This window comes from Carassius carassius, chromosome 37 (genome assembly GCF_963082965.1).
Source record: "Carassius carassius chromosome 37, fCarCar2.1, whole genome shotgun sequence".
NCBI classification, from domain to species: Eukaryota; Metazoa; Chordata; class Actinopteri; order Cypriniformes; family Cyprinidae; genus Carassius; species Carassius carassius.
The window spans coordinates 9,686,568-9,710,893 of record NC_081791.1 but is presented as its reverse complement, the minus strand read 5'-3'; the positions used below and the strand labels follow the sequence as shown (position 1 = coordinate 9,710,893).

The window sequence follows — 24,326 nt, the reverse complement described above, 5'->3', positions numbered from 1 at the left end:
TCAACCTCTATTTGCAACTGTTACTGTTATTACACTTGTATACAAACCTTCGTATTATGTTTGCTATAGAGTGGTTGACGTCACCTGCACTGCACTGGTGGCAGTAGACAACCGTGGTGACGCGATTGTCACGCCAACCGTCAACAGCCCTAATTTTTGGGTTAACATGCCTTTCCTGATGTGGAGTGAGTGGGTGCAAATAGCTTTCTTTCTGATTGAGCTTACTCCATTTGAAATTGAATCAGGTCCATTTCAGTTCCAATCTTGCATAAGAACACAAAGCCTGTTTAAACTCCCGTCAACTCAAATCCGCTGTTGAAGGGTGAGATTTCCGTTTCTCCATGAGCTGATTAGAGCGCAGACAGATTAGTGCAGCTAATACGTACGCTGTTGGTTAGTGCAGTTTGTTTGCTTTTGTTTATTTGAATGCATTAATCAGGCTTTGTTTGCATTTCCTAGTATCATACTATGGTCAACACATTCTTTTGTTTGTTTGTTTTCTGTGAATACCTCTAATAACCAAGCCAGCAAACCTTAGGCATAGTTTAGCTTTGCATTTCTTTTTAAATGGATCTTTCTCTGTTCATTAATTTATTCCATATTTTATATTCCTCATTTGTATATCTGAAATTGCCCCATAATTCTGCCCATGAATAACCTCTGCTTACTTGTTGATGACGAACATCCGTAGTCATAGTAATGATGTAGCTGGAGGAGCAGGTCGGTTCTGTCTGGGATGTTGGGAGATTTAATCACCAGCTCCAGGCACTTCGATTTTATTCTGGGAATGACCAGGAGTGGTCTGACATGTCAACCAATAGCTTGAGTTTGAAGTAGAGACAGAAGAGGTATTTTGGATACCTGTATTGTTCCTATTTCATTATCTTTGTAATGCTGTATAATGTGGAAATATTCTACAAATCTTTCTGTCTCACAGAGCTGTCCCTATATCGATATTGTGGCACTTGTCCAGCAATGGACTGCACAAGAACACGGTTTAAAATGGAGTAGAAAAGTGAGACGTTTCTAAAAAAAAAAATGAATAGGTTGTTCTAGGTTGTTAGAAAAAACAACATTATTTTTCACATATTTTACAGTATTACAACACCTCTCTCCCCAGTCTGGCACGAACGGCTCGAATAGTTCCTGTATCAAATGAAGACCTTCTGAAATATGAAATGTGCTGTGATTGGTTAGCTGGGCCAGTGTGTGTTGTGATTGGCAGCATTGAGTGCCTGGTCAGGAAATGTCATGCCCCTTACCATAGCCACCTGCTGCGAGCTGCAGTGTAAATATTGTGTCAATATCAAATCAATTTGAGTGCGATTTAAACCCAGAAGTTTGTAAGCACTCTAAGTTCATCTGCCTTGGGAAAGCTAACGTGTCTCCAACATGATAACACTTATAGCCTTCTCTAATGCAGCTCAACCAGGTCTCGTCCCATTCGTCGGTATTTGTGATATCAGAAATTCCAAAGAAAATGCATTGTAGTCCAAAGAATTTGTTTGTTGTAGTTTAAAAAGTGATTTCTGTTAAATAAAATATCTCCTTTTGAATTGGACTTTGAGATTTGTAACTTTGCAGCTCTTTTTTATATTCAACCAGCTATCGTACAGACTAACTAAAGGTGAAAAAGAATAATAGGACCCCTTTAAAATTAGAAACCAGAGAGCCTCCGCACATTTTTCCTCCTGTTTTATATGAACCACCCACTGTCTCTTTGAAGCTACTCTCAAAACTGCAATTATCTCTCTCTATTTTAAAATTCTATAATGTCATTACTAATTATAAGAGTAAATTGCCGTTGGAATAGAGGACTGGGAGGCTCTTGAATGAAAGAAAAGAGGAAGGATATTTTTACTTTCTGCTGATTACGTGATGTATTCAGAGAGGCGCGAGGCAAGCAAGAATGGAGCCCTTCAGTTGTTTTCTATGACCTGAACCAACATACATTCACCAACGGCCTGTAATTATCGTTTCGCACACAGCCTGTAAAACAAAAGTATTCTTCTGCTAGCAAAGCACTTTTAGCAAATGAATCCAAATTAGCTGGAATAAAATAGATCCTAGTGAAGTAACATGTGCACCCATTTAAAATGTACATGTTTAGTAGGCACACTGTTACAAGATTTTTCCATTGTGTCAGACCCATGTAGGGCTGAAACGATTCCTCGAGTAACTCGATTACAAAAAATGATCGATGCAAATTCCTCTGCCTCGAAGCCTCTTTTAATTTATTTTAAATCTCACGTCAGGTTCTTTTGCAATGATTTTTTTAATGTGACAACGTGTTTATGTCACCCACAAAGCGGAAGGAGACACAAGGGCTGCGGCCGACATCGCATACTGCAAGGAGTCAGCAGTGTTTTGATTTGAGGACGCGGGCAAACGAAAAGAGAACGTCGTGGCGTGTGTCCATTGCAAGATAGAGCTGGCATACCACAACTAGGGCCCTATGATTTCCGCGATGCAGAAAACGCGGAGGGAATCGTCATAAAAACGGAATTTACAGCGTCTGCTGTCTCACTAAATAAGACGTGAACACATGAACAACATCTCCAGAACTGCTCTGACAGTCACTTCATGAGCATTTGACCGTTTGATTTGAGTAAAACTAGCGTCACATCACATACACAGAACTGTAAAGGTACGTCAACCCGTCAAAATAAAAGTCCGGTTAAAGACTATTGTTCAGCAGAATGTACATAGCCTACTACTAATAAAAATAAAAATAAAACTTTTTTTTTTTTAAGGTTTAATCACAACATTTCTTCCATGTTTAATTTTTAATAGTACTAATGGTGAACTTTGTTTACCAAAAAGTTAAGTTAATTTTCAATAACTAAAAGATACATTAAATTAATGTTTTATGTGCTTAATGTGCATCTCAGAAAATGCTTTATTTAAAACCCCAACTGAATGGCACTTAAATGCACTTTTTTCATCTGTCAACTTTCTTGTCATTGTTCACAGTACAAGTACAGACAGAGAAACAATGGGTAATAATTAAATGTTTATTTTTGATGTAAGCATTGCATTCTATGCATTTAAAAAAATATAAATATTTTTTTTTCTAAAAAAGGAAAAACCCAAGACCCAAGTCTATCACACACTCAGAGATAGAGAAAAAATTGACATGCTGCGTGTAAACAATATTCTTTGTTGTATTTTCCCGCCAAAATAACGGCGTTCCTTTGGAATTATTCCTGTAGTGGGTGGAGCTAATGCGCAAATGGCAGTCTCATTGGCTGGCACTCACCTATTATCATCCCTGTTTTGATTCCAGCAAATCAGTTTGAGCGGAAGCACAAACCCTTATAAATATTTATGAAACCAGTAGCTCAATAATCCTTAGTGCATTTTATAGTTCTTATTAATAGAATTCGTATCATTATTACCAGTTAAAATGTTCAGTTAAAATGACAAATATGCATTCAAACTTGTTTATTGTGTGTGTGTGTGTGTGTGTGTGTGTGTGTGTGTGTGTGTGTGTGTGCATATATATATCTCAATCTGGCGAGTAAACTAAAACATTTACTAGCCAATGATGATGCAGTTGCCAAAGTGTCCATAGAGGGTTGCTGTACTGCTGTATAAAGATGTAAGACTCTCAGGTAGTTGTAATGGATTTAATCTAACTAGCTTAATGTGTAATATAATTTTGTAGGGCTGCCTAAAAAAGTAGTCATTCATTTGAAGCATTAGTCAACTAATCACACATTTATTAATAAACCATTTAAATAATTATAATGAGCCTTTAATTTCCTACATAGCCTAATAAGCGCTCAAGTACATGCATAAGTTTGCCACAGCACACCGGCAAAAGTAATTATTATGAATGTGTCAGGGAAAAACAGTAAGGAGACTGCATTAACATTTTCATATTTTGATAAACTAGTGCTTTCTTTGTTTTCAGCTTAAGAGATGAAGTCGGCGACACTGACTCCTCATCTCCGCAGTACTGGATGTGCATGTATGCTTGTTTCATATTGTTTCATTTGTTCAATTTGTTTTCCAGTTGAAGTTGAATTGATTCATTTGAAAGTAGATATTTCACTCTCTATAGATTAGGGCTGCTCAATTATGGCAAAAATCATAATCAAAATTATTTTGTTCAATATTGTAATCACGATTTTGAGTGGGCCATATGACCAAAACTTTATATGAGTGATTTATTTAAAGATAGTGATGCATATCAAATATGTATTTCCTGTAAATAAGGTTGCTATGGCATCTACATTGTAGAGACCAGTGAAATTTCACAATTCTCAATACCACAGCTGAGTTCTAGGTAACTATTAGAAACAAACAAACAAGAAGTCCTCGAAATTATTGAAAATAATTGAACTATCAGTATTAAAAAAATTAAAGGACAAAAGCAATATAATTTTTTTTTAATGCAAGTCTCAAGCCGTTAACAACCTACTACAGAAATTAATAATCAAATGTGAAATGAAACGGCATAGTATTAACTTTAAGATTGAAACTTTCCTTGTTTCTTATTAAAGCTACAAAGGCCTTACCACGAGCAGTGTATGATTCTGAATTTGTCTAATGTTGCTTGATTATTAAGTGCACTCCACAGCAGGAATATAGCCCACTGTCACTTTAAAAGCCGCATGGATCCAATTTACTGTTACGCACATAAATTACACAGAAATCCCCATGAGGAAGCGCAAGTTATTTTTCACGCTTTTAAAAACATGGATAAATCTTATATAGCTCAATAAATCAAGCACGTCCCATTTTCAAAAGTCACGTTACATGATTTTACTGATGTGAAATTGGGCTCTTATGGAGGTACAAAAGCTCACCGCTGGAAAGGGGGAATAATGTGGCGCAATAATCGTTGTATCTTGATTATTGTAGTTTCATAATTTTTGCAGGCTAAAAAAATTAAACCGTTTTTTAAATAATTGCACAGCCCTGCTATAGGTATATTTTTTATGTCTGTAAAGGCAAAGATATATACTAGGGGTGGGTGTAGGAAAATATAAATACATGTGGTGGGTGTAAGAAAATATAGATACATGTGAGTATCGCAATATTTTGTTTGACAATATTGTATCGATTCTCAAAAATGGAATATCGATGTAAAAAAAAAAAAAAAAAAAGATTAATGGCAGTTGTTTCGTTTTGAGTATTTCCCGACCGCTAGATGGCAGTCTTCATCTCTGAACAAATCCTTAGTGACAGGAAATACTAGCATTAGAGCTTCCACTAATGTTAGCGTAAATGTAGTTTGCTGCTAGTAATGAAGGGTGAAAGAATTGTCCCAGTGGTTAACCAGAAAAAATTAAAAATGGCACGTCATTCTGAAAAGGTTGCCAACCCCTGGCTTAAAGGGATAGTTTACCCAAAAATGAAAATTGTCATTACTTACCATCATGTCGTTCTAAACCCTTAAGACCTTTATTCATCTTCTGAACAATAATTAATATTATTTGATTAAATCCGAGAGTATTCTGAGTGGGGATGGGTCCCGATTTTTGAATATTCGATTAGTCGATTTAATGACCGATTATCGATTAGGCTGTGCAATTATTTTCTAAGGATGTGAACCGTGCCCGAGTGCGTCTTACCCCCAAAGCCCGCTTCGGTTGACTGTGATTGCTCTGTGCCGCGCTCGGACGCGGTTGGTTGGAAGAAGTGGACCAGAGCGCTTCAGTTTAATTAGCTTGCGGTATGCATGCAGTGTGAGCACTAACACCGGAGCAGAGACGTGCAGCATGATTACGTGAATGTTTCTGAGTGGCAAACGCAATAGATTTATAAAGCAATATGTTGTGAGAGGGTCTACTGTGTCACCGCGTCCCAAATGACTTAAAATAATGAACCACAAAGTTAACAGAAGGATGCACTCCACTGTGCTGAGCGAGAAGCTTCCTGTTTCCCACGTATTAAATATTGATTAAGAGCTAGCTGCATTAAAATGATTTGTTATTTTTTGAAGGAATAAAATGTCAGGCTTCTGTCAATTTTAAGATAAAATACAAACAATAAATGTTTATACACTCTTTAATCTGTAGTGAAATACTTGCTTTCTTTCATGCGACATGTGAATCAATTATTTTCCTGTTTAATATTTGCAGCACGAAAATAATAACAAATAAATATTTAAGTGCATGTTGAAAAAAAAACAGAACAATTTAATACAAACTAGTTTCTCGTGAAATAAATCAATTCATGTTTAAATAATCGTCAGTAAGCCTATTGCTGTTTTTCGTTTTAAACGTGAAGAATGACAGGTGCCACATACTAAATAGGTGTAATATATCAAATTTTACTTCATGTAATGTAACATGATTTAATTGTCGTAATTGTGACTTAATCACTAAAATATTATGACGCTAATCTTTTTTTTTCTTTTTTTTTGAGAAGGATAAATTGACAAAAATGTTCAACTCATGGTCTTGCGCTGGACGCTCTGTAGGTTATTTAAAAAAACAAACAAACTTGAATTTAACAAACAAAGTGTTCAAAGTGTTCGAAACGAAATATGACAACTTTGCCATTAAAAACCAAAACTAAACTATTATAATGGCTGCAACAGCAGCTGTGTAATGAGAACAGCGACTCAGACAGAGAAATCTGATTAGCCCCGGGCCGGGCCGTGTAAGGCTCTATATTAGTTACGTCATTTCAATAGGGCTGGACGATTATGGTCTAAAATCAAAACCTCGATTAATTGAACATTTTACCTCGATTACGATTAATGAACGATTATTTTGTTTCTGTTTTGTTTTTTTCCCCTCATAGTTCACTGACAAGGTTTGTACTGTAAACAGGGCCGTAGCTGGGGTTAGCAGGGCCCCGGTTCAGGTTGTACCAGTGGGCCCTGTTTGAAAGTGTTTAAATTGTATGTTCGTTCTGTTTATTTGTTTGTGCTATTTACACAGTTGTTTAAGTTTTTTCAAGTTTGTAAGTGTCCAGGTACAGAAACCGAATAATTAAATGTAAAATAGCAATGTAAAAATTAAACATAGTCACCTTCAACATTTCTCACATTATAAGTTTATTTGCTATAGTTTAGAAAATGGTAATAAAATATGACAAGAACTCAGAGTTAAACTGTCAGAACAAATTCATCTTGATAATTTCAGATAACTTGATTGCAAACCATTACATATCTTTCTATCAAACAAAACTTCAGACAACAGTCAATACTTTGTTGGCCAATTACCAATCAATGATTAATTGTGTTCAGTCTGTGGTGTGAAAAGGTTGAATTGGCAATTCCGAAACGAGAGCTCAGTTCAGTGTTACCATGAGACGCGGCTCTCTCTTTCGTGCGCACCGAGCACAGCGCGAGTAACCAGCTTCTCAGTTCAGCTTTTCCGCTTCTTCTGTTTGAATGCTTTAAAGCTTTTTGAATGGTTAAATTTGCAAGTGGCAAGGCTTAATGACACGTGAAAATGATACGCTTTCATGACGACACGCAGCAGCGTTCTGTCAACTGTCCTGAGGGTATTTTTAGACTCAGATCGACTATTAAAGGTGGGATATTGTTTCCTATTTAAAGAGCGATCTGACATCATAGCTCACTATGAGCAGTTATTTTATCTATGTTCGTAACATTTCTTATAGCATATTGCTCGGTGTAAGAGATAAATAAAGATCAGATAAAGATAAATTTGCACAGTACCAGTACGAGAGATTGCGTGTGTGAATTAGTCATACTGTCTCTATATTATTGTGAAGCTGTGGGTTGTAAATAGCATAGTTACTTCAAAAGTAGAAAAATATGCTATAATAAGTTTTGAGATTCTAAGCTACTTTAATAATAAATCACAGAACAGCGCTGACAACTAGTTTCTGTGTTCCTCTGTGTGCGCGATCTTCACTGCTGTTTATATGAGTGTTCGTGCCACAATGCAGCTGCGCGAACATGGTAGCTCGATATAATAATACACATCCGACCGTCTAATCGCTTGAACGTCCAAACCATAAAACAAATAAAACTGACAAAGTTTAGTGAATACTCAAGGCTCATCACTATGTGTTGAACAGGTGTTGTGCTCAATTTTGACCCCCTGCCAAATTATTACCCCCCTCGTTCAAATTGCTACCTGATTGCCTAATCCTAACCCCACCCCTAATCTTAACCCCTCCCCCAAACCTACTCCTAAACCTACCAATACTAGGGGGGTAATAAATTGGCAGGGGGTCAGAATTGGGCACAACACCGGCGTTCACCTCCGTGTTTTGCTTTTATGTCACTGACTGGAGAACAGAGTCATGTGGCTACAAAGGCGGTAGTATGCTTTTAAGGGGGAAGTAATGACAGGATTAAAAAACTGAAATAACCGACATGGGAAAATTAAGTCGGTTAGAGGTTCTGAATTTCGGTTTTGATTACTTTTCGATTAATCATCCAGCCCTACGTTTCAATCAAAAGCTCCCCTAGGTTTGGCGGGTCCTTATAAGTACTACCTACTTTTTTCATGGGAGGTAGCAAAATCTGACAAGGTATCAGAGATCGACAGAACACCTGAGTACAGGCCAGCGTGGGAAGGGAGACAAAGCAAGAGGCTACCGCCAATAACTAGAACTGTGGACATGCTAATTTTTTTAAATAAAAATATGAAATATGTTATTGTTATTGTCTGTTCACGATATGTTTTAGCACGTAATGTTTTAAGCCTAATATTCATGTCTGAATTAATCTGTTCTAATCTTAATATGTAAACTTTTTTTTTTTAATCGGTAAAAAAAAATGCTATGAATGTTCATGCTCATTTTAAAAATAGAAATGTTCATAGTCTCCTACAGCCTTGTGAGCAGTTGATAATAGACGGACTGTTATGTTAATAAGTGTCGTCATTCGGTTATGTTTTATTAATGTGTTTCAGCAATCATACAACCATCATTTGGCTTGGGTTAGGATAGACCTTTCTCTAATATATTAAACAGTTTGTTATCATACAGATTCAAAGCCTGAATAGTCTCTCTCTTTCCCTCTCTCTCTTTATATGGGTGTGTGTTTATGCGTGCGTGAGTGCGTGGGTGAATGCGCGGGAGGGGGGCGATTATCGACTACTAATCGAATAATACCCAGCGATTATCCATCATTACTTTTGTGTGAAATGCACATCCATAATTCTGAGCCTGCATAGACCACAGGAGAACTACCACATTCAAGGCCTTGAAAGTTAGTAAGGACATCATAAAATTTTACAACTGATGACACATTATAGACAATTTTAACAATTTCCTTACTGGGCTTTGAACATGGTAGTTGTGTTGCTGTCTATGCAGGGTCAAAAAGGTTTCTGATTTAATTGAAAATATCTTAATTTGTGTTCAGAAGATGAACAAAGGTCTTAAGGGTTTGGATCGATATGAGGATGAATAATTAATGACAGAATTAAATTTTTTGGGTGAACTCTTCCTTTAACTTTATCATTTGATAAAAATATAAGACAAAACTCATGAGGAAAATGGCCTTGTATGTCTTGCTTTTTGAGGACTTGAATGGCATTAAAATAAGCTAAATTAAGCAGTGAGTGCATGCATGGTTTTGTTTGGCTGTCATAGTCAATGTTAGATGCATTGTTAAAACAATTATGAAATTATTATGGATGACACATAACACACTCCTAAGTAACTGCAACATACACAAAATAGCATGATTTATATGGCCATGAGATCTAATAAACAGGTTATATTTTTGGCAGTTACACTGTAAGGATGTATGTTTACTGATGAAGGAATTATTATTCAAATTCATTTTATTCAATTAATATATTTATATCATCATTCCGACCAGCCCTGGCAGAAATCGGTTCACATCCAGCACTCTGCCATTCATATTAAAATAAAATATTACTATTGGCAAGTTTTCTATACCAAGCACAATGGATAGAACATATTTTGTTACACTTCACCGGAAAGTTATTTGTTAGATAAGAACAGTCAGTGCTCTGATTGTTCTTTAGAGAAGCTCTGAAGCAGCTCATCTGGCAGCTCTCCTCCCAAAATGGTACACTCTGTTTCCATTGATTCAGGAGGAGATGCTAGATGTGTTCAAGCCATAATGGTAAAGCACCGAAGAATATCAAGGGTGAAAAAAAAAAAAATCATACAAAAAGAATTAGAAACATATAAGCATAAGGCTGTCTCTCTTGTCTCACTAAGTCTTTTGACAGATCACTGACCCTTCACACTGTGACAGATCGAAATTTTCCCTCTGAGTAACTCCTCTAATCCATCTAACACACACATGTGGCCTTCTGTCACTGACGTTATTTTTCTTATTGAAAATCCTGTTTTACTAGAAAATGAGTCACATTACAGCAGTAAAATCAGTTTCTGATGTTGTTTCATCTCTTTAAGTACGCCCAAAGGGACTGTTTGCTTTTAATATGTGGGCCAAACATTCATATCTGCCTGTGCTTGCTTGGGTTTTGCCCTAAAATGCAGTAGCACATTTGATCACGGATGGAGAGCAGCTCAGGAGACACAAAACCTTTATTTCAGCAGTAAGTCACAGAGCACCATTATAAGGGTGACAAAAGCCTACACAATGCCCTTCCTGAAAGTTGCATGCATTGACCTTCAGAATGGCCACAGCGAGTTAAACCATGAATTAAACATGAGCTCATGTGAATTCAGTTAACAAGGACAATGGGGGATTGGTGGCGGTTATTAGGCGGTATGTTAAACATCAATTATCTCTGTCTCTGTGTGCCCTGTTTAGTGTAATTCTGTAGTCTTGAGCATTTGGCATGTTCCCTGTTGGTCAATAAGTCAGTGCTGACTGTAATGATGTACTATCCATATCTGTCCTGTCTTTCTCTCACCCTCTCTCCCTCTCTCTGTCTCTCTCTCTCTCTCTCCCTCTCTCCCTCTCTCTCTCTCTCTCCCTCTCTCCCTCTCTCTCTCTCTCTCCCTCTCTCCCTCCCTCCCTCTCTCTCTCTCTCTCTCTCTCTCTCTCTGTAGTGACGGGCAGCTGTCAGGTTTGAGGATGGATGAGTTACAGGATGTGCAGTTGACTGAGATCAAACCCCTCTTGACAGACAAGGTGAGTTTGTACACATTCATCTGGTTGTGAACGCCAGTGCTTCCCTTCTCCATCTTTAACTACATCTCACTCTGACTCGATCCCTGGCTCCTCAAGGCGCTCATTCTAACTAGTGCTGTCAAACGATTAATCGCTTACAAAATACAATTTTATTATATGCAGTCATGCCCAAAAATATGTACACCCTTGGTAAATATGATCAAAGAAGGCTGTGAAAATTAATCTGCATTGTTAATCCTTTTGATCTTTTATTAAAAAAATTCACAAAAACCTAAACTTTCATTGGATAATAAGAATTTAAAATGGGGGGATATATCATTATGAAATGATTTTTTTTTTCTCTAATACACACTGGCCCCAATTAAGGACACCCTTTTATTGAATTCTTTTTGAAACCTCCATTTGCCAGTTTAACAGGTCTAAACGTTCTCCTATAATGCCCGATGAGGTTAGAGAACACCTGACAAGAGATCAGAGACCATTCCTTCATCCAGAATCACTCCAGACCCGTTAGATTCCCAGCTCCATGTTGGTGCTTCTCATTTTCTGTAGGGTTCAGGTCAGAGGACTGGAATGGCTATAGCAGAAGCTTGGTTTTGTGCCCAGTGACCCATTTCTGTGTTGTTTTTGAGGTTTGTGTTTGGATTATTGTACAGTTGGATGATCCAAGCATGGACCATTATAAGATTATAACAGTCACTTACTGATTTTTCGTCTGTTGATATTTGATAGAATCAAAGATGCCATGTATCTAAACAAGATGTCCAGGAGCTCCAGCAGAAATATAGGCCCGCAACATCAAAAATACAGCTGTATATTTTATTGTACACATGGGGTACTTTTTATCTCTGTTCACCAAATCCATATTGAGTGTTTGCTGCTAAAAAGCTCATTTTTAGTTTCATCTGACCATAGAAGCCAGTCATATTTGAAGTTCCAGTCGTGTCTGATAAATGAATACGCTTTAGTTTGTTTTTGGATGAGCTAGGAGAATTTTTCTTGAAACCTTCCCAAACAACATGTGGTGATGTAGGTGCTGTTTGACAATTTTTTTTTAAGGTCTGAGACTCAACCATTTTCTGTAATTCTCCAGCTGTGGTCCTTGGAGAGTCTATATCCACTCAAACTGACCTCTTCACCATGCATTAGGACGATATAGACACACGTCGTCTTCCAGGCAGATTCGTAACATTTTATGTTGATTGGAAATTCTTAATTATTGCCCTGATGGTGGAAATGGGAATTTTCACTGCTCTAGCTCTTTTCTTATAGCCACTTCACTAATTTGTGAAGCTAAGTTATCTTTTGTTGCACATCAGAAATATATTCTTTGGTTTTTCTCATTGTGATGGATGATTAAGGGAATTTGAGCTTTGTTTTCCCTCCTCTTTATATTTCTGTGAAACGGTTAGCCATGGCTGGATAATTTCATGTTTATAATCACGCTGGAGTACTCAAAATTGTGAATATGAATGGGAATATACTTAAGAGATATTTTACTCATAAGAATTTGAAGGGGTGTCCTTAATTGTGGCCAGTGTGTATTAGAGAAAAACATTCATTTCATAATGATATTTTCCCCCATTTTAAATTCTTATTATCCAATGAAAGGTTACAATTTTGTCATTTAAAAAAAAAAAAAGATCAAAAGGATTAACAATGCAGATACATTTTCACAGCCTTCTTTGGCCATATTTACCAAGAGTGTCCATATTTTTGGGCATGACTATTTTTACTACATATTTTACAATATATTATGTATAGTATATGTAAATACACACACATGCAGTACATATTTTAAACGTATTTACATGTATATTTACATAGCTATTTTTATATTCATATAATTTATATTATAAATAAATATATTTAATATATAAACATCCTTTTTTTTCCTGAAATATATACATGCATGTGTGTGTATTTATATATACATAATAAATATTTCCATATATATTACGTAAACAAAAACCTTTATTTTGGATGCGATTAATCGTTTGACAGCACTATTCTGTACATAAGTTCTTCAGAATTCAGTCCCAAAAAAATTCAGCATGTCACAAAACATGCCATCTCTGGAATTAACATGCAAAGTAGATTTGATAACTTTTTTATAAATTTCAATGTAAATTGTTCAAAAACATTTAAATTAACTTTGGGTAACTCTTACATGCAAACTCAGGCACAACAATTCAGGCAGGAGGTAAATCATCTCACAGAACTGTAATTTGTCCATTCTTTAACAGAATATAATTATGTTGTCTGTGCTAAGTATAACATGGGTCATTGTGTCTTGCATGACCTGGTATTTTAACATCACATGCTCAACCCTTTCAGCTGATCTCTTTCTCTCTCTTTCCGCACAGAATGGACAGAACTTCCAGGACTTTGATTGTCAGGTAAGAGTCTGTTATGGTCATTAGGCCTGTATGTACTGCATATGACCTCCTGAAGCATTCACCCGCAGTCATTAATATACTCCTCCTGTGCCGCTGGTTTAAGGAATAAAATGTCAGGCTTCTGTCAATTTTAAGATAAAATACAAACAATAAATGTTTATACACTCTTTAATCTGTAGTGAAATACTTGCTTTCTTTCATGCGACATGTGAATCAATTATTTTCCTGTTTAATATTTGCAGCACGAAAATAATAACAAATAAATATTTAAGTGCATGTTGAAAAAAAAACAGAACAATTTAATACAAACTAGTTTCTCGTGAAATAAATCAATTCATGTTTAAATAATCGTCAGTAAGCCTATTGCTGTTTTTCGTTTTAAACGTGAAGAATGACAGGTGCCACATACTAAATAGGTGTAATATATCAAATTTTACTTCATGTAATGTAACATGATTTAATTGTCGTAATTGTGACTTAATCACTAAAATATTATGACGCTAATCTTTTTTTTTCTTTTTTTTTGAGAAGGATAAATTGACAAAAATGTTCAACTCATGGTCTTGCGCTGGACGCTCTGTAGGTTATTTAAAAAAACAAACAAACTTGAATTTAACAAACAAAGTGTTCAAAGTGTTCGAAACGAAATATGACAACTTTGCCATTAAAAACCAAAACTAAACTATTATAATGGCTGCAACAGCAGCTGTGTAATGAGAACAGCGACTCAGACAGAGAAATCTGATTAGCCCCGGGCCGGGCCGTGTAAGGCTCTATATTAGTTACGTCATTTCAATAGGGCTGGACGATTATGGTCTAAAATCAAAACCTCGATTAATTGAACATTTTACCTCGATTACGATTAATGAACGATTATTTTGTTTCTGTTTTGTTTTTTTCCCCTCATAGTTCACTGACAAGGTTTGTACTGTAAACAGGGCCGTAGCTGGGGTTAGCAGGGCCCCGGTTCAGGTTGTACCAGTGGGCCCTGTTTGAAAGTGTTTAAATTGTATGTTCGTTCTGTTTATTTGTTTGTGCTATTTACACAGTTGTTTAAGTTTTTTCAAGTTTGTAAGTGTCCAGGTACAGAAACCGAATAATTAAATGTAAAATAGCAATGTAAAAATTAAACATAGTCACCTTCAACATTTCTCACATTATAAGTTTATTTGCTATAGTTTAGAAAATGGTAATAAAATATGACAAGAACTCAGAGTTAAACTGTCAGAACAAATTCATCTTGATAATTTCAGATAACTTGATTGCAAACCATTACATATCTTTCTATCAAACAAAACTTCAGACAACAGTCAATACTTTGTTGGCCAATTACCAATCAATGATTAATTGTGTTCAGTCTGTGGTGTGAAAAGGTTGAATTGGCAATTCCGAAACGAGAGCTCAGTTCAGTGTTACCATGAGACGCGGCTCTCTCTTTCGTGCGCACCGAGCACAGCGCGAGTAACCAGCTTCTCAGTTCAGCTTTTCCGCTTCTTCTGTTTGAATGCTTTAAAGCTTTTTGAATGGTTAAATTTGCAAGTGGCAAGGCTTAATGACACGTGAAAATGATACGCTTTCATGACGACACGCAGCAGCGTTCTGTCAACTGTCCTGAGGGTATTTTTAGACTCAGATCGACTATTAAAGGTGGGATATTGTTTCCTATTTAAAGAGCGATCTGACATCATAGCTCACTATGAGCAGTTATTTTATCTATGTTCGTAACATTTCTTATAGCATATTGCTCGGTGTAAGAGATAAATAAAGATCAGATAAAGATAAATTTGCACAGTACCAGTACGAGAGATTGCGTGTGTGAATTAGTCATACTGTCTCTATATTATTGTGAAGCTGTGGGTTGTAAATAGCATAGTTACTTCAAAAGTAGAAAAATATGCTATAATAAGTTTTGAGATTCTAAGCTACTTTAATAATAAATCACAGAACAGCGCTGACAACTAGTTTCTGTGTTCCTCTGTGTGCGCGATCTTCACTGCTGTTTATATGAGTGTTCGTGCCACAATGCAGCTGCGCGAACATGGTAGCTCGATATAATAATACACATCCGACCGTCTAATCGCTTGAACGTCCAAACCATAAAACAAATAAAACTGACAAAGTTTAGTGAATACTCAAGGCTCATCACTATGTGTTGAACAGGTGTTGTGCTCAATTTTGACCCCCTGCCAAATTATTACCCCCCTCGTTCAAATTGCTACCTGATTGCCTAATCCTAACCCCACCCCTAATCTTAACCCCTCCCCCAAACCTACTCCTAAACCTACCAATACTAGGGGGGTAATAAATTGGCAGGGGGTCAGAATTGGGCACAACACCGGCGTTCACCTCCGTGTTTTGCTTTTATGTCACTGACTGGAGAACAGAGTCATGTGGCTACAAAGGCGGTAGTATGCTTTTAAGGGGGAAGTAATGACAGGATTAAAAAACTGAAATAACCGACATGGGAAAATTAAGTCGGTTAGAGGTTCTGAATTTCGGTTTTGATTACTTTTCGATTAATCATCCAGCCCTACGTTTCAATCAAAAGCTCCCCTAGGTTTGGCGGGTCCTTATAAGTACTACCTACTTTTTTCATGGGAGGTAGCAAAATCTGACAAGGTATCAGAGATCGACAGAACACCTGAGTACAGGCCAGCGTGGGAAGGGAGACAAAGCAAGAGGCTACCGCCAATAACTAGAACTGTGGACATGCTCATTTTTTTAAATAAAAATATGAAATATGTTATTGTTATTGTCTGTTCACGATATGTTTTAGTACGTAATGTTTTAAGCCTAATATTCATGTCTGAATTAATCTGTTCTAATCTTAATATGTAAACTTTTTTTTTTTAATCGGTAAAAAAAAATGCTATGAATGTTCATGCTCATTTTAAAAATAGAAATGTTCATAGTCTCCTACAGCCTTGTGAGCAGTTGATAATAGACGGACTGTTATGTTAATAAGTGTCGTCATTCGGTTATGTTTTATTAATGTGTTTCAGCAATCATACAACCATCATTTGGCTTGGGTTAGGATAGACCTTTCTCTAATATATTAAACAGTTTGTTATCATACAGATTCAAAGCCTGAATAGTCTCTCTCTTTCCCTCTCTCTCTTTATATGGGTGTGTGTTTATGCGTGCGTGAGTGCGTGGGTGAATGCGCGGGAGGGGGGCGATTATCGACTACTAATCGAATAATACCCAGCGATTATCCATCATTACTTTTGTGTGAAATGCACATCCATAATTCTGAGCCTGCATAGACCACAGGAGAACTACCACATTCAAGGCCTTGAAAGTTAGTAAGGACATCATAAAATTTTACAACTGATGACACATTATAGACAATTTTAACAATTTCCTTACTGGGCTTTGAACATGGTAGTTGTGTTGCTGTCTATGCAGGGTCAAAAAGGTTTCTGATTTAATTGAAAATATCTTAATTTGTGTTCAGAAGATGAACAAAGGTCTTAAGGGTTTGGATCGATATGAGGATGAATAATTAATGACAGAATTAAATTTTTTGGGTGAACTCTTCCTTTAACTTTATCATTTGATAAAAATATAAGACAAAACTCATGAGGAAAATGGCCTTGTATGTCTTGCTTTTTGAGGACTTGAATGGCATTAAAATAAGCTAAATTAAGCAGTGAGTGCATGCATGGTTTTGTTTGGCTGTCATAGTCAATGTTAGATGCATTGTTAAAACAATTATGAAATTATTATGGATGACACATAACACACTCCTAAGTAACTGCAACATACACAAAATAGCATGATTTATATGGCCATGAGATCTAATAAACAGGTTATATTTTTGGCAGTTACACTGTAAGGATGTATGTTTACTGATGAAGGAATTATTATTCAAATTCATTTTATTCAATTAATATATTTATATCATCATTCCGACCAGCCCTGGCAGAAATCGGTTCACATCCAGCACTCTGCCATTCATATTAAAATAAAATATTACTATTGGCAAGTTTTCTATACCAAGCACAATGGATAGAACATATTTTGTTACACTTCACCGGAAAGTTATTTGTTAGATAAGAACAGTCAGTGCTCTGATTGTTCTTTAGAGAAGCTCTGAAGCAGCTCATCTGGCAGCTCTCCTCCCAAAATGGTACACTCTGTTTCCATTGATTCAGGAGGAGATGCTAGATGTGTTCAAGCCATAATGGTAAAGCACCGAAGAATATCAAGGGTGAAAAAAAAAAAAATCATACAAAAAGAATTAGAAACATATAAGCATAAGGCTGTCTCTCTTGTCTCACTAAGTCTTTTGACAGATCACTGACCCTTCACACTGTGACAGATCGAAATTTTCCCTCTGAGTAACTCCTCTAATCCATCTAACACACACATGTGGCCTTCTGTCACTGACGTTATTTTTCTTATTGAAAATCCTGTTTTACTAGAAAATGAGTCACATTACAGCAGTAAAATCAGTTTCTGATGTTGTTTCATCTCTTTAAGTACGCCCAAAGGGACTGTTTGCTTTTAATATGTGGGCCAAACATTCATATCTGCCTGTGCTTGCTTGGGTTTTGCCCTAAAATGCAGTAGCACATTTGATCACGGATGGAGAGCAGCTCAGGAGACACAAAACCTTTATTTCAGCAGTAAGTCACAGAGCACCATTATAAGGGTGACAAAAGCCTACACAATGCCCTTCCTGAAAGTTGCATGCATTGACCTTCAGAATGGCCACAGCGAGTTAAACCATGAATTAAACATGAGCTCATGTGAATTCAGTTAACAAGGACAATGGGGGATTGGTGGCGGTTATTAGGCGGTATGTTAAACATCAATTATCTCTGTCTCTGTGTGCCCTGTTTAGTGTAATTCTGTAGTCTTGAGCATTTGGCATGTTCCCTGTTGGTCAATAAGTCAGTGCTGACTGTAATGATGTACTATCCATATCTGTCCTGTCTTTCTCTCACCCTCTCTCCCTCTCTCTGTCTCTCTCTCTCTCTCTCCCTCTCTCCCTCTCTCTCTCTCTCTCCCTCTCTCCCTCTCTCTCTCTCTCTCCCTCTCTCCCTCCCTCCCTCTCTCTCTCTCTCTCTCTCTCTCTCTCTGTAGTGACGGGCAGCTGTCAGGTTTGAGGATGGATGAGTTACAGGATGTGCAGTTGACTGAGATCAAACCCCTCTTGACAGACAAGGTGAGTTTGTACACATTCATCTGGTTGTGAACGCCAGTGCTTCCCTTCTCCATCTTTAACTACATCTCACTCTGACTCGATCCCTGGCTCCTCAAGGCGCTCATTCTAACTAGTGCTGTCAAACGATTAATCGCTTACAAAATACAATTTTATTATATGCAGTCATGCCCAAAAATATGTACACCCTTGGTAAATATGATCAAAGAAGGCTGTGAAAATTAATCTGCATTGTTAATCCTTTTGATCTTTTATTAAAAAAATTCACAAAAACCTAAACTTTCATTGGATAATAAGAATTTAAAATGGGGGGATATATCATTATGAAATGATTTTTTTTTTCTCTAATACACACTGGCCCCAATTAAGGACACCCTTTTATTGAATTCTTTTTGAAACCTCCATTTGCCAGTTTAACAGGTCTAAACGTTCTCCTATAATGCCCGATGAGGTTAGAGAACACCTGACAAGAGATCAGAGACCATTCCTTCATCCAGAATCACTCCAGACCCGTTAGATTCCCAGCTCCATGTTGGTGCTTCTCATTTTCTGTAGGGTTCAGGTCAGAGGACTGGAATGGCTATAGCAGAAGCTTGGTTTTGTGCCCAGTGACCCATTTCTGTGTTGTTTTTGAGGTTTGTGTTTGGATTATTGTACAGTTGGATGATCCAAGCATGGACCATTATAAGATTATAACAGTCACTTACTGATTTTTCGTCTGTTGATATTTGATAGAATCAAAGATGCCATGTATCTAAACAAGATGTCCAGGAGCTCCAGCAGAAATATAGGCCCGCAACATCAAAAATACAGCTGTATATTTTATTGTACACATGGGGTACTTTTTATCTCTGTTCACCAAATCCATATTGAGTGTTTGCTGCTAAAAAGCTCATTTTTAGTTTCATCTGACCATAGAAGCCAGTCATATTTGAAGTTCCAGTCGTGTCTGATAAATGAATACGCTTTAGTTTGTTTTTGGATGAGCTAGGAGAATTTTTCTTGAAACCTTCCCAAACAACATGTGGTGATGTAGGTGCTGTTTGACAATTTTTTTTTAAGGTCTGAGACTCAACCATTTTCTGTAATTCTCCAGCTGTGGTCCTTGGAGAGTCTATATCCACTCAAACTGACCTCTTCACCATGCATTAGGACGATATAGACACACGTCGTCTTCCAGGCAGATTCGTAACATTTTATGTTGATTGGAAATTCTTAATTATTGCCCTGATGGTGGAAATGGGAATTTTCACTGCTCTAGCTCTTTTCTTATAGCCACTTCACTAATTTGTGAAGCTAAGTTATCTTTTGTTGCACATCAGAAATATATTCTTTGGTTTTTCTCATTGTGATGGATGATTAAGGGAATTTGAGCTTTGTTTTCCCTCCTCTTTATATTTCTGTGAAACGGTTAGCCATGGCTGGATAATTTCATGTTTATAATCACGCTGGAGTACTCAAAATTGTGAATATGAATGGGAATATACTTAAGAGATATTTTACTCATAAGAATTTGAAGGGGTGTCCTTAATTGTGGCCAGTGTGTATTAGAGAAAAACATTCATTTCATAATGATATTTTCCCCCATTTTAAATTCTTATTATCCAATGAAAGGTTACAATTTTGTCATTTAAAAAAAAAAAAAGATCAAAAGGATTAACAATGCAGATACATTTTCACAGCCTTCTTTGGCCATATTTACCAAGAGTGTCCATATTTTTGGGCATGACTATTTTTACTACATATTTTACAATATATTATGTATAGTATATGTAAATACACACACATGCAGTACATATTTTAAACGTATTTACATGTATATTTACATAGCTATTTTTATATTCATATAATTTATATTATAAATAAATATATTTAATATATAAACATCCTTTTTTTTCCTGAAATATATACATGCATGTGTGTGTATTTATATATACATAATAAATATTTCCATATATATTACGTAAACAAAAACCTTTATTTTGGATGCGATTAATCGTTTGACAGCACTATTCTGTACATAAGTTCTTCAGAATTCAGTCCCAAAAAAATTCAGCATGTCACAAAACATGCCATCTCTGGAATTAACATGCAAAGTAGATTTGATAACTTTTTTATAAATTTCAATGTAAATTGTTCAAAAACATTTAAATTAACTTTGGGTAACTCTTACATGCAAACTCAGGCACAACAATTCAGGCAGGAGGTAAATCATCTCACAGAACTGTAATTTGTCCATTCTTTAACAGAATATAATTATGTTGTCTGTGCTAAGTATAACATGGGTCATTGTGTCTTGCATGACCTGGTATTTTAACATCACATGCTCAACCCTTTCAGCTGATCTCTTTCTCTCTCTTTCCGCACAGAATGGACAGAACTTCCAGGACTTTGATTGTCAGGTAAGAGTCTGTTATGGTCATTAGGCCTGTATGTACTGCATATGACCTCCTGAAGCATTCACCCGCAGTCATTAATATACTCCTCCTGTGCCGCTGGTTTATTTCCCAGTGCTGTGTGATGGTGAAAGACTCTTGACCTGTGCTTCACTGTTGAGCAGTGATATTCACTCTGGTGTCTCTTTGTTGTGCTGTGGGTGTGTGGGAGGGTTTGTGGGTGGTGAGTTGAGCTGGAGGAGAGCAAGTCGTGTACACAACTGTGTTATTTGTAGGACTGGACCAGAATATTCAATTATTCAAATATTTGTTTGGTGGGTGGGCATTTGATTTCCAATTTTGAGATCTGAATTTTTATTTTCTATTTTCTATTTAAACGGTTCTCATTCGCACTTGAATATGAATCGTGAATGAACGCCATGAATGTCTTGATTCAGTTCATCTGGAAGAGAAGAAAAAAAAAGGAAAGACCTCAGCTGTGTGAGAGCAATTTAAATTGAGTGAAGACAAGACAAAGGCAGTGTGCCAGATATGCCATTTGAAACTGGCCTACCACAACAGCACATCAAATCACCTGAGTTCTGGAAGTAGTACGCCTATAGTATATTGTTGGTGTAAAAAAAACAAAAACAATTAAACTTACTGTAGCCTAGTCTAATAATAATTTGTCTATATTAAAAGTATTGCTCTTAACAGACCAGTGTGTTTTTATTTTTTTCAACTTTTTTTTTATTTAGACAAAAAAAAATCTGTTCTACATTCACAGGCCACTATTTTAAGAAGACTATGGATCCAATACGTTTTCACACATGTGCAGTGTAAAACAGGTTTATATTTGTTTATTGCAGCTGTAAAACAAGCAAACATTTATTTTTATACAGAAGCCAGAATCATCATTAAAAAAAAACATAAACTTGGCTTAACCATGTAATAAATTTGTAGTAAAGAGGATAAAACAAAGTGTACTTGTGTCCACAGGTTATTGGCAATAAGACACTCCCAAAACACATGAAGAAAAGTACCTGATGACGCAGTATTGACCGATCTGTTTTGTATCACTAGTGCAGTGTCTGTTCTCAGAGTATATAAGCCCTGCCCGTGTGAGGTGCACCACTCACGCCGTTCTGTCGTTTATTAAAAGTTTATTCATTCTGAACGTGTCTCGTCTCCATATTGTTCCAAAATGCGACACTACACTCCCTTGGGTCCGCAACAACACACTCGCCACATGTGAGATCGATTGGATGAACGGTTCTCCACATAATAAAAATCCAAACAGACAGACACGCCGCACCACAACAGCTAAAGTATGTCTATGCTGGATGCGACAAAGCGATATTGAAAATCATTTGAATTTTGTGTCAGTACATCATACATAGAATGCAGCAGCAGATTACTGTCGGGTATTTGTGGCGCTTCGCCGCTTGCGTCCGGTGTAGACGCGGTGTTGAGAGGAGAATATGTTCAGCCCCCTCCATCCAAAGCGTCGAATATTCAGTGTTGATTAATGCCAAAGCCTCAAAGCTCAAAAAATGGTATTCGGAACAAACCTAGATATTCGCTGAAGAGCAAGATTTGACTCGGGGATGTTAGCGCACTTCATTTATCTTAAGTTTATTCCACTAATATTGGAACTTTTTTTTTTGACTGCCACTGGAGAAAATGCCAATTAATCAGTGATTTATATATGGAATTTTATTTTTATTATGCTTTCAGCGCATTTAACGGCCCATAAAAAAAATAAAAAAAATCGATTAACCGTTTTTTTTTTTTTATGACGTAGATTCGATATCGATTCTCAAAAGCCACAAATCAATCTTTTCTGGTATTTATTTCAGAAAACATTTAAAACAAGATCTGATTAATTGTGAATCTTGTCATTAGTCTGGCATTTGTATAAAACTATATTCAATGAATGTAATAAAAAAAATAGAGAATCGAATCGGAACATCTGAATCGATACTCAGCCCTACAGTCGATTCTGTTTGCTCTTTTGCCATGGGCTCTACAAGTGTGAGAGGTGATCCTGTCTTTTCCAGACCACAGCACATTGCTGCTCACCAACTCTTCACTATTCAGTGCCCTCTCCATCCTCCATTGTCTCAGACCTGATCAGATTGACATCCAATGAAAAAGACTAGGCCAGGAAAAAGAAAGTCATCTTAGGGGACTTGAGGAATTGCTCAAGAGAAGTAAAAGTGTCTCTTTTTTAAAGGTGGAACCACAGGCATAAGTTATTTTGTTTAGATTTAACTAATTAAATTTTCCACAGTGTCTTGTAGATTCCAGAAAAAACTGTCAGTTTTCAGAAAACTTGTTAAATAATATTTACTGCCAAAAGGTTTACTTTCAAAAGTTTGGGATCAGCAAGATCAGCAGGATCTTTTGCTCATCAAATCTGCATTTATTTGATCAAATGTAGAGAAAAAGAGAGAGAGAGAGTAATATTGTCAGTAATACAGTAATATTAAGACAGTAATATTGTGAAATATTATTGTAATTTAAAACAACAGTTTTCTGTTTTATTTATACATTAAAATATAATTTATTCCAGTAATGCAAAGCTGAATTTTCATCAGCCATTACTCCAGTTTTCCGTGTCTCATGATCCTTCAGAAATCATTCTGATTTATCAAGATGCTGATTTATTATCCATGTTGGAAACAGTTGTGCTGTTTTATTGTATTTTCTATTATTTTTTGGGCCATGTGATACTTTTTTCAGGATATTTTGATTGATAAAAGTTACAAAGAACAGCATATTCAAAATATAAATATTCTTTAACCGTATGTCTTTACTTCCAGTTTATATCAATTTAACACGTCCTAGATGAATAAAAGTATTAATGTCTTTAAAAAAATAATAATACTGATCCCAAACACTTTAATGGCAGTGTATATTAGTTTTCATAGCTCATAAAACAATTTTATATTTATATTTATTTAAATTATTAAATTGTATTATGTTCAAATTAAAATATTGATGTATTTATTGTACTTGTATAATTGTTTTCCCCTTTTTTCTGGTAGTTAAACTTTTTTTAGTTATTTTACATAAATGTATTTGCATGGTTTCTTCGACATAAAATGCATAATGCACGGTTTTCATATTTTATAAACTGTCTAGGTAATATCACAAAAAAAAAAAATGAATATGAAGAAGTAAACTGTAAAGTCTATATACCTATAGTAATTCCCTTTAAAAGTTCAGTCTCAGAGTTCAGGTCTTCAGCTCCTGAAGTATTAGAAAGGCTCATTTATCTGGGGTTTGGTCTGTACCCTTTAGTGAAGCTTTGGAGTATTTTTAGAGTGCGGTAAATTACACCGTAATTTAGATTA

General features: G+C 36.2%; 1 protein-coding gene and 1 long non-coding RNA gene across 6 annotated transcripts in view; both read left to right on the top strand.

The window, feature by feature from the left end:
• Positions 1 to 13,448, top strand: part of LOC132117684 (uncharacterized) — a 32,791-nt gene extending 19,343 nt beyond the window's left edge. The window contains exons 2-3 of the long non-coding RNA XR_009425821.1: positions 10,942 to 11,023; positions 13,390 to 13,448. This is a non-coding gene — a long non-coding RNA (uncharacterized LOC132117684). The remainder of the gene's footprint in view (positions 1 to 10,941; positions 11,024 to 13,389) is intronic.
• Positions 13,449 to 18,449: 5,001 nt separating this feature from the next.
• LOC132117966 (protein NDRG3-like) overlaps positions 18,450 to 24,326 on the top strand; it is a 43,633-nt gene continuing 37,756 nt past the window's right edge. For 4 of the 5 annotated variants that reach the window (XM_059527373.1, XM_059527374.1, XM_059527372.1 and 1 more), the window contains exons 1-2: positions 18,450 to 18,595; positions 20,962 to 20,994. In XM_059527373.1, the coding sequence (XP_059383356.1) occupies positions 18,539 to 18,595; positions 20,962 to 20,994 (90 nt within the window). In that variant the 5' untranslated portion in view covers positions 18,450 to 18,538. The remainder of the gene's footprint in view (positions 18,596 to 20,961; positions 20,995 to 24,326) is intronic. The other variant, XM_059527376.1, reaches the window with a different exon arrangement.